This window comes from Gallinula chloropus (assembly GCF_964237585.1).
Source record: "Gallinula chloropus genome assembly, chromosome: 1".
NCBI classification, from domain to species: Eukaryota; Metazoa; Chordata; class Aves; order Gruiformes; family Rallidae; genus Gallinula; species Gallinula chloropus.
In genome coordinates this window covers 120,627,996-120,641,033 of record NC_140085.1, presented here as the reverse complement: position 1 = coordinate 120,641,033, position 13,038 = coordinate 120,627,996, and the positions used below count along the sequence as shown (strand labels likewise).

At 39.8% G+C, this 13,038-nt stretch overlaps 1 protein-coding gene across 1 annotated transcript in view; it reads right to left on the bottom strand.

Moving 5' to 3' along the window:
* Window positions 1-1,720: 1,720 nt before the first annotated feature.
* EFHC2 (EF-hand domain containing 2) overlaps window positions 1,721-13,038 on the bottom strand; it is a gene marked incomplete at its 5' end in the record, with an annotated part of 63,028 nt that continues 51,710 nt past the window's right edge. Inside the window, 3 exons of the mRNA XM_084280018.1 lie at window positions 1,721-1,826; window positions 4,251-4,356; window positions 12,445-12,537. Of these exons, the coding sequence (XP_084136144.1) occupies window positions 1,731-1,826; window positions 4,251-4,356; window positions 12,445-12,537 (295 nt within the window). The 3' untranslated portion in view covers window positions 1,721-1,730. The remainder of the gene's footprint in view (window positions 1,827-4,250; window positions 4,357-12,444; window positions 12,538-13,038) is intronic.

Genomic DNA, 13,038 nt, shown 5'->3' with positions numbered 1-13,038 from the left:
ATTTCCACAACCAAAACAGATGATTCTGGAGTCTGGTGAATATTACAAATTTACAAGGGCAATTGCATTCATTTAAAGTGCCAAGCCCAGGCTTCGTGGCATGTTTTTAAAATCTTCAGCTTTCGTCAAACTGGCTTCAAATGTGAGTTATTATTAATTTGTCCCTGTGGCCAGACATTTTTCTTGTCATGTAAGAAAATGTTTTCCTCTTTTGTACCGAAAAGCAGTACATGGTCTTTTCTACAGCTTGGAGCAACTTAACAAGTTTTCACAGGTTTCCTTTTGACCCCCTGGACATAAACCATCACTTAGCCATTTTATTGCAAACATCTTCCTAAGTGGCAGCAACACACATACCTTGCCTCAAGTCCCATTTTGCTAAAAAAAAAAAAATGGTATAAAGCTTCCAAAAGCTCCATATTTTGCCACATGGAGAGGAAAGAATTCCTCCTCAGGAGCTAAGGGGGCTAGAGAGAAGATGTACAATTAGAATCTTCATCTACATTATCATGCAAAAGTGCAGCATGGTATTTTTAAATGGATTTGTCATTCTACAAGGGATCTCCAAGTTTCCAAAAAAATACAGATTTCCTGAACTAAGTTATTCTTTGAATTACTGTCTCCCCTCAGTTTGGGGATTTAGATACATTGAATTCTCATCCCTTTAAACCAAACACTTCCTCCCTGAATTGTAACCAGATTACAAAAAGCACGGGGTTCTCAGTCTATTGAATGTATGAGTTCCACAGCTAGAGGCAGAGGTGCGCTGGCTGACACCTCGTTCCCTTCCCCTGGGGAATTGCTGTGGATGAGTCAGCATCCCCCTTAACATCAGCTCTTCCATTCTTTAAACTAGGGTAATTGTGTTACTCACAAAAGCATGCAGCAAATTCAGATCTAATCAGGGCTTTGAGGTGGCGTAGGCTTAAAAAGATACAAAAATTCTAACAGGCACTTCACTCAGTCATCATGACTTTGAGCAAAGAGAAAGGCAACAATTAAAGGGCAAGTGCAGTACTACCATAAGAAATCTGCACACTAACATTTGACTGAAACACTTTCTCTTCATACATGCCTCACCCAAGCAGAGTTGGGTGGCTACTAATCTGAGTCACATCTGAAACACAAAATCCAGAACCTGTAGCTTCCGTGACATACCTGAAGAATATGAACTTCTGCACTGGAAGGCTATAGTTAGCTCTGATCCCAGTGCAACTTTATACTGTGCTAAAACCTTGCTAGTATTTCCTCCATAAATTAACAAACTTTGACACAAACAGTACTTAAGCATCACCACCAGGGATACAGCAAAATCACAGATGAAAGCTAAAGAGCAAGAGAGGAGTTCTGAACAGAGGTACCTTATTGTGCTAATATAGTCTGAGCTAGTATTTTAAGAGGTCATCCAACAACCTTTTTCGTTTGCAGAACAAAGCCAGGATTTTGCTCTGTTTGACTCAAAGATTTCTCAATACTTGCAAATTCTTCATATAACCAGACTCAGAAATTGGAGGACACAGTTTAATTATGCTTGTGTAAGCATGAAAGAGCACTGTTGATTTAGAAGGAGTTACAAAACCACACAAGTATACCTCTATGTTGGAATAAGAAATTAAAAGCAATAAAATCTATATCTGATTTTATTTTTTATTACAATGAATGTTTTCAGTATCTAAGTAAGGCTTGCACCTGAAACACTAATCCAGTAGCAGAGCTTTGCAGAGGTCAGATCATTCTTCCTTGCCAAGCAGATCATCCAGAAAAGTTAAATATTTGATCCCTCTTGCAGGAAAGGAGGGTGTTTGTCCACTCCTGCCATCTTCATTCTGAAATCAGTAACCCAGAGAATATTTTAGAATATAATATTGAAAATAAGAGTAACTAAAAGCTGGTCAACATAAGATTGAATACAATGTTTCATTTCACAAACCTGTGGAAAAGAGGACCCTTATATAGCACATCCTCTTAAAAGATTACTACATGCACTTTTTTATCAATCTTGCAGAATATTTTATTAAAAATACTTTAGATCATTACCCCTTTTGCAGATGTTTTCAAATTAAATAATGATGTGTTTTCTTTGATTTAAATTTATCTTTGATAAATAAATCTTTAATATTTAGATTTGAAAGTGTTGTAAGTCATCTATGCCTCAACACCAAAAATCATACAAAATAATGAGGTAAAGAAGAAAAAAAGTCAGCTGAACAAGCACAACTCTGTTGCTGCATTCTATCTGGCAAATGCAGGTACCATAATCCCAAAATATTGCTGTTAATTCGTGGTAAGTCATGAACAGAATAATGGCAATTGGATTCTGAGTCAATCAAGATTTCAATCCCCCATTTTTTCTATTATTCCATTTCATATGGATCTCTTCCTTAAAATAGTATTGTACTGTTCCAAGGATAGCCTATCTACTGCAGCTAACTAACAAAATAATAAAGTCAATAAAACTGAATAAACTATACTGGCACCAATTTGGGTGCAGTTCATTAAAAATGTATGTCAGTATGACAGTTGCAGCCAGGCTTTGGAGGTGATGAGGTGATTATCCCAGTATGATGATGACTGATTATAATGTCTGTTGATGCTCTTTTGATTTCAGCTGTAACTTTCCTTCCACAACCCCACGTATGGTTCTCAACTGGGGCATTAAGGCATCAAGCCATTCCCAGGAAGCCCACTCACTGGCTGTCCTCCAAACCAAGACAGCACCTTCTGCATACCCAAACAAAACCCCATCTCTTATGCTGATCAGAACATACATTTCCGTACAAATTCCTGCTTCACCTTCCTGGCTGCTTCACAAGCGCCTTTTCCTCCACACCCTCAAATCATGAGGGCTGGTTTCACCACCCCTTGCACCCCACCTACGCACTTCTAGGAGCCACCTCCTTTTCTCACCTACTAGAAATCAGGTCATGATCAATGGTTAGATAAGCCACCCTGTGAGGGGAAAAAAGTGGCCCAACACATTCAACAGCAAGTATATCTGTGCCTCTTCTTGCTTTTTGGTACAGATCTGAGCACCATCTGCAAGGCAAAAATCCACTGGGCACAAGCTCTGACCTTCTTTTTGTTTCTGTAGTACTGAGGCTCCTGAGGCCACTTATCCTGACACGATCTCCTGAGAGCAGTCACTGTTTAAATACTGAGCTATGACTTAAGCAGAGAATTCTTCTGTAAAAGCAACGCATGCTCGTTGAACAAAACTGGGTTCAGCACACGCTGAACCATGGGGACTGCTGTCTAAAACACACAGAAGGGCTTTGATTTTATCTGTCCATGACAAAGTGAAAAATACACCACCATGGAAAGCAGAGTAAACCAGCAGCACTGAGCCCTCGTTAGACACCAACAACGGTTTGAGATGCTACAGAAGAAAGAGCTGGCAAGCTAAGTAGGAGACAGGAGTTGGATTAATAGCACAGTACTTGAGGAATATTGGTTTGAACTATGTCACATTTGCACTTGAATTTAAAGGAATGATGTGTTTCTAAATGGCCTGAATACCATCAAACACATTCTGTGCAAGCGCAGCAACACGTTGGCTAGGCCAGAACAGCAAAACTACACGTTGGCAGAAGGGCCTGGGTTTTATCCATCACCAAGCTTTTTAAAATCAGCATAATTGCCTTATGCACCATCTATTTTAAAATGTTCCATTCAGCACAAGATGGCAAGAGCAGATTAATCTCTGCAGTTTGTTGATACCACATTTTTATTTACCCTGAGTAGCAGGCTGGTGGGGATATACAGAATTGATCCATCAATACTGTTCTTGCTGTACACCTACCAGTGATGTGGGGTATTATGTCTGAGTTTCTGTGGAGTTATAAAAAATACATGGCTATTTTCTGCAGTGTCAGTGGAGTTTAAAGTATTTCCTGCCTATCTCAGCAAGTGAACAGATTGCTTGACATGTGACAATGATATTTGTGGGTGAAGTGGTATTCACACCCATTGTTCATAGACAAATACACCTGCTTCCCCTTCTCTTTTTTTTTCCTTCTAGAAAAATGTCAGAGAGATGTGGCACAGGGGTGTTACAGGGCTCCTCACCCCTGTTTGACTTCTCTACTTCGTTCTCAACCTCCTAGAAAAAATAAATTACTGGAAGAAAACAGGCACAAATACACAAAGATGAAAACTGTTGTGGTCTCCATTGGATAAAGCATTCATATTAAAGTTGGACAAATTTGATCAATGTACTGTACTCTTCCTTTGCTCAGACACACAGGTTTTACCTTGAGAGGAACCTTCATTGTCCAGAAAGCAGGGATCTGATTGTCTTTCCAGTTCAGCCCATCCACAAACTTTTTATATTCCACTTGTTTATTGCCATCTTCAAACCTAAGCAGAACATCCATAAGATGACACAAGAGTAAAGGAAATTTTAAATAAAGTTGTATCATGTTATCTACAACATACTAATGCATTACCTTTTGGATAGTATTTTTTCACTCCTTTATTACTCTTGTAACACTGTTAGGACTAACAAAAAACACTACCAAACTGGTTGGAAAAGACCAGTAAGATGGTTGAGTCCAACCACTAACCTAACACTGACAAGTACAACCATGTCCCTAAGTGCCGCAACTACATGTCTTTTAAAAACTTCCAGGGATGGTGACCCAACCATTTCCCTGGGCAGCCTGTTCCAGTGATCGACAACCCTTTTGGTGATGAAATTTTTTCCTAACCCAATCTAAACCTCCCCTGGCACAACTTGAGGCTATTTCCTCTTGGTCTGTCACTTGTTACTTGGGAGAGTAGACCAACACTCACCTCACAATACCCTTTCAGGTAGCTGTAGAGATCGACAAGGTCTCCTCTCAGCCTCCTTTTCCCCAGTCTAAACAACCCCACTCCCCTCAGATGCTCCTCATAAGGCTTGTACTGTGGACCATTCAACAGCTTGGTAGATAGAATGATAGTTGGACAGGTAGAATGATACAAGAGAGCTGTGCTATAACACAACTCACCTGCTTTATCTGGCTTCTACAATTATTTCCTGGAAATATGCAATCCTTCAAAGGATCAGTTTACAATTCACAAACACACAGCTCTCTAACCTGTGAAATAATACCCAGATAGAAAAAGCACAACCCTTGTAATCTGGCAGCTGTTCTATGGCATTGCTCTTTATTTCTATGCAATAAACATGTACTTGTGTCAGTTATGAGGGTCCCCTGACTGAGTGAAGATATATACGCTGCCAGCCAAGTCTACAAGTACATGTGGAAGACCCTATCTCCCACCCTCAAATTTCTATATTCATTACCCTGAACAAATAAACCCCGTGGGATCAGGCTGCTGAGCCACATCATCTTTCTGCCACCCATTTGGATGAAGCAGCTTCAGATTAAAAGTCCCCAATTCAGCAAAAAACATAGGTGATTAAGGCACTTGGAAATAACTGTTAACTTCAGTGGAACAAGTCAAATGCTTGGAAGATATCTGCGTGCACAAGCTACCATGCAAATCATTTCTGAAATGAACAGCTTAGCTGCTCTGCTATAAATACTGTACAAGCAGCTCTTGTGAATGACATCTCTCCACCTAACACTACCTATGTATCAAAGGGAGCTGGTTTAGGCATATAAGCACATCCTGGAAGTGTTTGTGCTTCACTGGGGTCCATGGAGAGACATACAACTAAGCCAGCAAGACTCAAGACCTTGGTGGGAAACATCAGGTTAAACAGTTCTGTCCTGTAAGATGGAGAGACAAATACCACTGCACAGGAGTTAAGACCATCGCCAGGAGAAAAGGCTTTTAGAATATAAATTTACCTTGTTCTTAAAGAAATAGCACTGAACAAAACAGGGTCTTCAAAACCCTTCAACCACTGCTGAGGGCAAAAATTGAGCATGAAGGTGCTTAAAGGGAGAAATTACAACACAGTCTGGGAAAACAATACCGGAGAAGAGGAGAAATAAATCTAGTGACAAAAATAAACTGCAATAAACTGCAACTCATCCTCCTCTTTCCCCTTCCTTCCCCCCCACCTTTCATTTAATAGTCAGCAGGAGAGATAATAATAAAATATACTGAGAGCCATAAACAGAGATGATAGTGATAAACTGGAATGTTAAGTACAGTGAGTTACACTGAAGATGAAAGCAAAGTCAGAGAAGAATGCTACTGTTACTTCTATCAAAATGGAGCCTGAAACATTGCCATGACCCTTCTGTGAAAGCTTCCTTCTTTATAATAGCTCACACGCATGTTAACATTCTCTTCAAGACTTACTTTTGGGGAATATATCTGATGTACAAGAAGTTTAGCATCCCCGTTTCTAGGAGGTCCTTGTTTATCTCAGGATTTTTGCAGGTGGCCATTGGGAAAAGAAAGGATTTCTGCATTAGGAGTAACAAGACAAGAAAAAAGCAAATACCTCTGGGGGGAAAAAAAACCCCAAAACAACCCATGGAACAAAGATTTTGAAATTCAGAACTATCATAACAACTTTTTCTCTTTTACTATTTATGTATTTATCTTTTGCTTGGTGTGAGAAGTCAAATGATCAAGTCTACTGCCAAGATGCAGAGCTGTAGAAGCAGGATTTTTAAATGAAGAACAAGTGAAGGCATATAACTACTTAAACTTCGTGTCGAGGCAATGAAGTGAAGAAAATCATTGCTTCTGCTTCCAACAAGCATTAACAAGAAGAAAAGCCCTTTGATGTGACAGCACTACCAAACTGAGATGACAACATGGGCATGAAGTGAACTATAACCGAAGATTTTAACACAGGCAAAGGAAATGGGATTCTTAAATCTCATCTTTATACAGCTAGAGAAAGCAGCTTAAATTCTTACTCTAGAATAATCCAGAAAGAAAAAAAAAAAAAATTCTGCTCTTTAGATCTCTTTCCTGCTGGGAGTTATTGTATCAATCTACTAAATGCACACACTTGCAATTTGGCACAGAGTATCCAGATGGACAGAGGAGATGTTATCAGTGTGTGTGTTATTAGGACAGAGATGTTCTACATTTCGGTGCCTGGAGTTAATATGACTGAAACTGACAGTGCTCTTCAGGAAAGGAAATTAGGTTTGTCTTATCAAGAAGATGCAACAAAGATCTCTTGAAACCATACTTCTCTTCAGTTTTGCCCTATGACTTCACTGATGCATGTGAGTTTAGACTATGAAACTCACCCCTCCCTCCCTAACATAGTTTGAGAGCTTTTTTTATTTCTCTGACATTACAGAAATAATTGGACATTTCTGCTTCTAAAAATATGTTCATAATGAAATACTCCAGATACATGAAAAATACAGTTAAACCACCATTATGACTGTTCCTGAGGATGCTTTGGTGGGTAAAGGCTACTTAAAATTATTTTTTCTTTTCCATCAAGAAATCTGTAACCCAAAAATTTATGTCAAAGGTTAATGTACATGCAGAGGGTTTGTTTTTTTTTTTTTTTTAATTTATTGGTTCTGAATAGCATTTAATAAGAAGATAATCTGATAATAATAGAGGAGAAGCATCATGCTGCTTAAAGAAAAGGTTGGGATCCTCCAGCCTGTTTGACAGTCTCTGTGCAACACAGATATACACCTAAATTGCTACAAAATGCTCTTAGGAAAAGATTTAAAACCACAAGTACAGACAAGTCTGTGCAGCTTGTCAGTGTGAATTAAGTAATGGCTCTACCATCTTGTGTATACAGTTATTCACGTCTGGAACATCTATAGATTGAACCACCAGCTCCTCAGCAGACTGAATAACAGTCAGAATTTCTTTTAAAAGATGCAAATGTTAATGCTAGAGAGTATTTCCATTCCAAATGGCACAGGGAGTTGCAGGCAGCAAAGCGAATGAGCAGAGTACAAAGTGCAGGAGAACAATCCTGTGGCCACTTCCAATCTCGTTCCTGCTAGCAGGACACTTGCTGTATCAGGAAAAGAGTGTCTGCTCCTGGAAAGAAACAGGTCAGCCCTGAACAAATATTGATTACCCAGCCACAAACCAGGGGAAAGCTGAGAAAGCACGAGTGGCCTGGCTTATCTCATTAGTGGCTTAAGAACCATGTAGGAGGCCCACTGCCATCAGGCACTGCTACCTGAGACACTAGGGATTAACTTCTTCAAAACCACAAGCCTCCCTCCAGAGTCCAACAGACCAGTACTGTGGAGAGATGAAGAACTATATGGACACTTTTAACTGAAATTAAAGGACTTATTTTATAAAATAGGGGCATATGCTTAACAGCTAAACTAATACCCAACAATCAACATGTAATACTTGTAAATTTGTCATCCATTCTTTCTTCCCTCCATTTTTCTTTCCTTATCTGCCAGTTATTTAAATGCCCTCTGGGGAAGGACTGCATCTTTTTTAATCCTTCTTAGCATGCATTTAGCATTGCAGTAAATAAAAATAACAGAAAAAAACCCCAACCTTAATTTATTACTTAAGCACTTTAGCAATATTTATTTATTAAACAAACTGTAATAGTTCATTATGCCTGCATAAATTTAAAGAAATGCTGAGAATGACTACTGCAGTTTTCTGAAGGAAATAATTGTGTACCATCTGCATTGCTTAATACATTGTGATTAAAAGTCTGTATTGTGCTGTTATTAAAAAACTAAGTGAGACCACGCTGATGGAGAAAGGAAATACTTCTTAATAAGCCAGCTTAGGAAAACTGGAGAAACTGACACACTGCTGGGTACCTAAATCCTACTATTCCACCATTCCACAATTAAATATATGAATTTACTCTAGACAGACAACTTGAAAGGGACTTATGAAACCTCACAGTATTTGTGCTAATTCTCCCTGCACTCTGTGGAAACTGAATGGTCTTTGGGTACAATAAACAAAGTCTTGGGTCATCTGGAGGTGACCACAGAATTAGACAGTAACTTCTAGTCCCATCCCATGCTTTTAACAAATGACAGATCATTGCAGTTTAATTTATGAATATAAATAACAAATACTTTAAGAATATTACCTTTCAAAACAGAAACATAGAACCATTAAGTCCTACAGAAAGTCTTTGGCACCTAATCTCAGATAGCAAAGCTGAATAAACACATAGCTGCAGTCTTCAGCTATTATCTGATCACATCGTCTAGCATCATTTTATAGCTGAACAGGGTCCAGCTAGTACATTAGCTCTATATACTGATTTGGTGGGAATCCATCCAACAACTTTTACTGTACTGCTTGCTTTCTTCATAAATACAGATACACACAGTAGGAATGCCATCACCACTTGCTTCAGAAACACCAACGGACACAAAACTAGATGCTTCCTCATCCAAATAACCCCCACAAAAAAATACCAAAAAACCCAGGAAAGAGTATTGTTGACAAACTTTGGTCACACTGAACTGCATACTCCCCAGGAGTAAGACTGTTCTTCATTAGCAATAAATCTGCCTGTTTAATGATTCTTCAGTCTTGAAGAAAAGTACAAAAACCAGGAGGAAAGGGAGGAAAGGAAAAGCCTAAATCTCATACAGCAAGTCTACTCTTTGATTTCCAGCTTACTGGAATTAACTCCTATTAAATAAACATTTTTTAAAAAAAAAACCCAACCTTTCCCTGGCTCTGCACCCTCCTGAAACAATAAAATTACCAGGCAGTGCTAACTGCACACCTGATTAAGAATCTAACAGTCTTCCATCTTATCTGCAGAGCAGTGACTCACCACACAAACTGCTATCTTTCGAAGCAGCTGATAGCGTAACTTAGAACTGGCATTGCACACAGCACTCCATCATATAAAGTACTTCTCAGGCTGATTTCTGAGGCCCAGTTTCACACCATTTACCTTTCTTATACAGAAACCTGCAATACAGGCAGGCTACAGCCCCTTTAGAAACAAAGGGAAATGGATGGTGATTTAGAAAACCAGCTTTTATACAAGCTGAGGAGATAGCCTGTGGCAGGGGGGTTGGAGCTCTATGATCCTTGGGGTCCCTTCCAACCCATGCCATTCTATGATTCTATAGCTCTCTCCTTCTCTATAACCTACAGAAGGAACCTACAGTGGCTGAATCTTAATTCAGCTGCTACGGGTACTTGCCTAAATAAGTCTGGGTTAAATCCAACTCCTAGTCTCCTCCTTGTCTTCTAAGCTTATCTCTAATTTTTATTACAGTGTACTGGGCTTTTTGTCTTTAACTGCCTACATTGAGGCTCTTCAGACCAGAAGACGTTTATCTCACACAAGCTTTCCCTGGTATAAATTCACAAGCAATAAGCACGTCTCTGGAGCCTATGATGTGTCAGGCTTGTCTGGTTTACATCAGCATTGAGTTAGTACATAAAGGAAACCCTCCAGTCCCTTGTCTCTGCATCTATTCAATTTCAGCCCTTATGAAGTGGAAACTGTGAGAATCCCTTGACTAGTACAGGATGTCAATTATCCTCCAACACCATTTGTGTTGGGCAGCTTAGTGGGAGTTCTTCACAATGAGTTTTAGATTAGTGCTAAAATTTAGACGTGCTTCTGAGGACTAATGCTTGTAACATAACAGTCAGAAGTGATGAGCAGCAAACAAATGGCAGAAGTTGTCTATTTGGCTACTGCAAGGAGCTATTCAGGAAGTTTTTGGTCTGGAAACCAGAACTTTGTGAAAAATAGTCCCTTAGGCTTCTTAAAGCAGTCTTGTTGATATTGATTTAAATAAGAAGCCTTGCTGGCAGTAGGAAGATGCTTTGCTAAAATGGATTCCACATTTCTGCCTGAAAGAGTCTTTTAATTGTTTAATAAAACCAGTTCCTTAGCTTGCAATTCCTCCTGACTTCCAGAAGCACATCTATCTGAAAGCATCTAAACACGACAGAAGACAAGATCTGCTCTTGCCTTTTACATGGTATGAAGGCACAGACAAAACATTTAAGAATTTCCCAGCGGGAAAGAAGAGACCAATGAGCAGGGATTTAAATCTCTTACCAGAAAATCCAGCCATGAAAACCAAACTCGACATGACACGAGTGTTCAAAACACCCCAGGTTACTCTGAACATTGGCTTTTAATACAAGGGCACTGAATACTGGTTCTTTTCACTTCTGTTCCCATGAATACCACCAGCCAAGCTATTTGTCTCAAAACAATTAAACGTGCTATGGAAAAATACCAAAACCATGTCAACACTCCTTTTCCTTTTTAAAAGCTACAATATATTTCAGGTGAGATTAATAGGGGTAGCAAACCACTTTTATTTATACTACTGATGCCGTCTGCTTGATTCAAGAACATTTCACTGTATTTGTCCTGGTATGTTTCATAAAGCTTACATAATGTGCTTTCATAAGATTATTGGTTTTACCTTACTCTTATGGGTTTGTGTGTCAGGGTTTTGGGGGGAAAGGGAGAGGGGCGTGCAGGGGTGGCTTCTGCAAGAAGCAGCTGGAAGCTTCCCCTAGGCCCAAGAGAGTAAACACCAGCTGGGCTCAAGGCTGGACCCACCACTGACCAAGGCCGAGCCCATCAGTGACGGTCACAGCGCCTCTGTGATAACATATCTAAGAGGAAAAAAACCCACAAGCAGCTGCTTTTTGCTCCCAGAGAAGGGAGTGAGAAGGTGTAAGAAACTGTGCAGGCACCAAGGTCAGTGAAGAAGCAGGGTTGGGGGGAGGAGGTGCTCCAGGCACTGGAGAGAAAGATTCTCCTGCAGCCTGTGGAGAAGACCACGGTGAAGCAGGTTGTCCCCCTGCAGCCCATGGAAGATGAGGAGTAGACATCCCACTTGCAGCCTGTGTGGGACCCCATGGTGGAGCAGGTGGAGACACCTGAAGGAGACTGTGCCCCCTGTACTGCTCAGGGGGAGGAGATACAGAAATCAGGAATAAAATTGAGCCTAGGAAGAACAGAGCAGTGGGGGGAGGTTTGGTTTTATTTGGTTTTATTTCTCATTATCCTACTCTGTTTTCATTGGGTAGTAAATTTGATTAATTTTATTCCTTGATGAGTCTGTTTTGCTTGTGAAGGTAATTGTTGAATGGTTTTTCCCTGTCCTTATCTCAACCCAAGAGCCTTTCATTATTTATTTTCTCCCCTGTCCAGCTGAGGGGAGAGTGATAGAATGGCTTTGGTGGGCACCTGGCCTCCAGGCAGGATCAAACCACCACACATTACATACACACAGGAATAGGTAATTCAAAATAGAAATGAATCTCATTGATAAAGATGAGTAGCTGATTCCCACAAGAATAATTCCATAGAATTTTGGTAAAACCCAAATGATCTACCATGCTAGACAGAATGACATTTCTAAGTTGGATGCACCTGAGTTGATTATAAATTTTCTATAAATAGGAAGTCTGCATGTGTATAGGGACAAAGTCAGTACCATGAAATGGTTCATATTACATAAATGACAAATCCTAAAGAACTGTGTCTGCAGTAGATATTTAGCACTGATTTGCACCCGTGCACACAGGTCACACTATCTGCCCTTAACTTACGCCGTCAGCAAAGATTGCAGATTGTCATCAGCCAGGGGCAGCTTAAAGGACTTGCAGACAGTTCTGCACATCTCATGGGGCAGCACTCCGCACCTACACCACAGAGAGAGGGGGAGAAGCATACATTAGGCATTTTCCAGATTTACCTCAAGTGGATGTTGCTGTGAACAAGAAAATATGTGAGGAACACTGGGGTAAAACCCCAAGGTTTTATGAAATTTTGCTATTACAAAGCTGAGAAACATGAAGTGCACACAGTGCCCTGTCTACCCCACGCTGAGGTCCTTAGTGATTCTTTGTAATTCTTCGTCTGTGACATCAGAGAACAAAAAAGGGCAAATGAGTCATATAAAGAATCAGCTACAAATCCTTCCTTTCTTTTTTCCCCCTTAAATCTTTATTTTTCTTCTTTTGTTTAAAATACTGAGCTCTGCCTGTGAACAGACATCTGATGATGTCACAGAATGTTCAGTACAGCAGCAATAATAAAAAGTCCACAAACAAATGAAAAAGAGACAAAAAGGTTATTCTTTTCTTGTCTACCACCAAGCTCTGAGAGATGCTTAACATTACAAATAATATTCTCTGGCCACA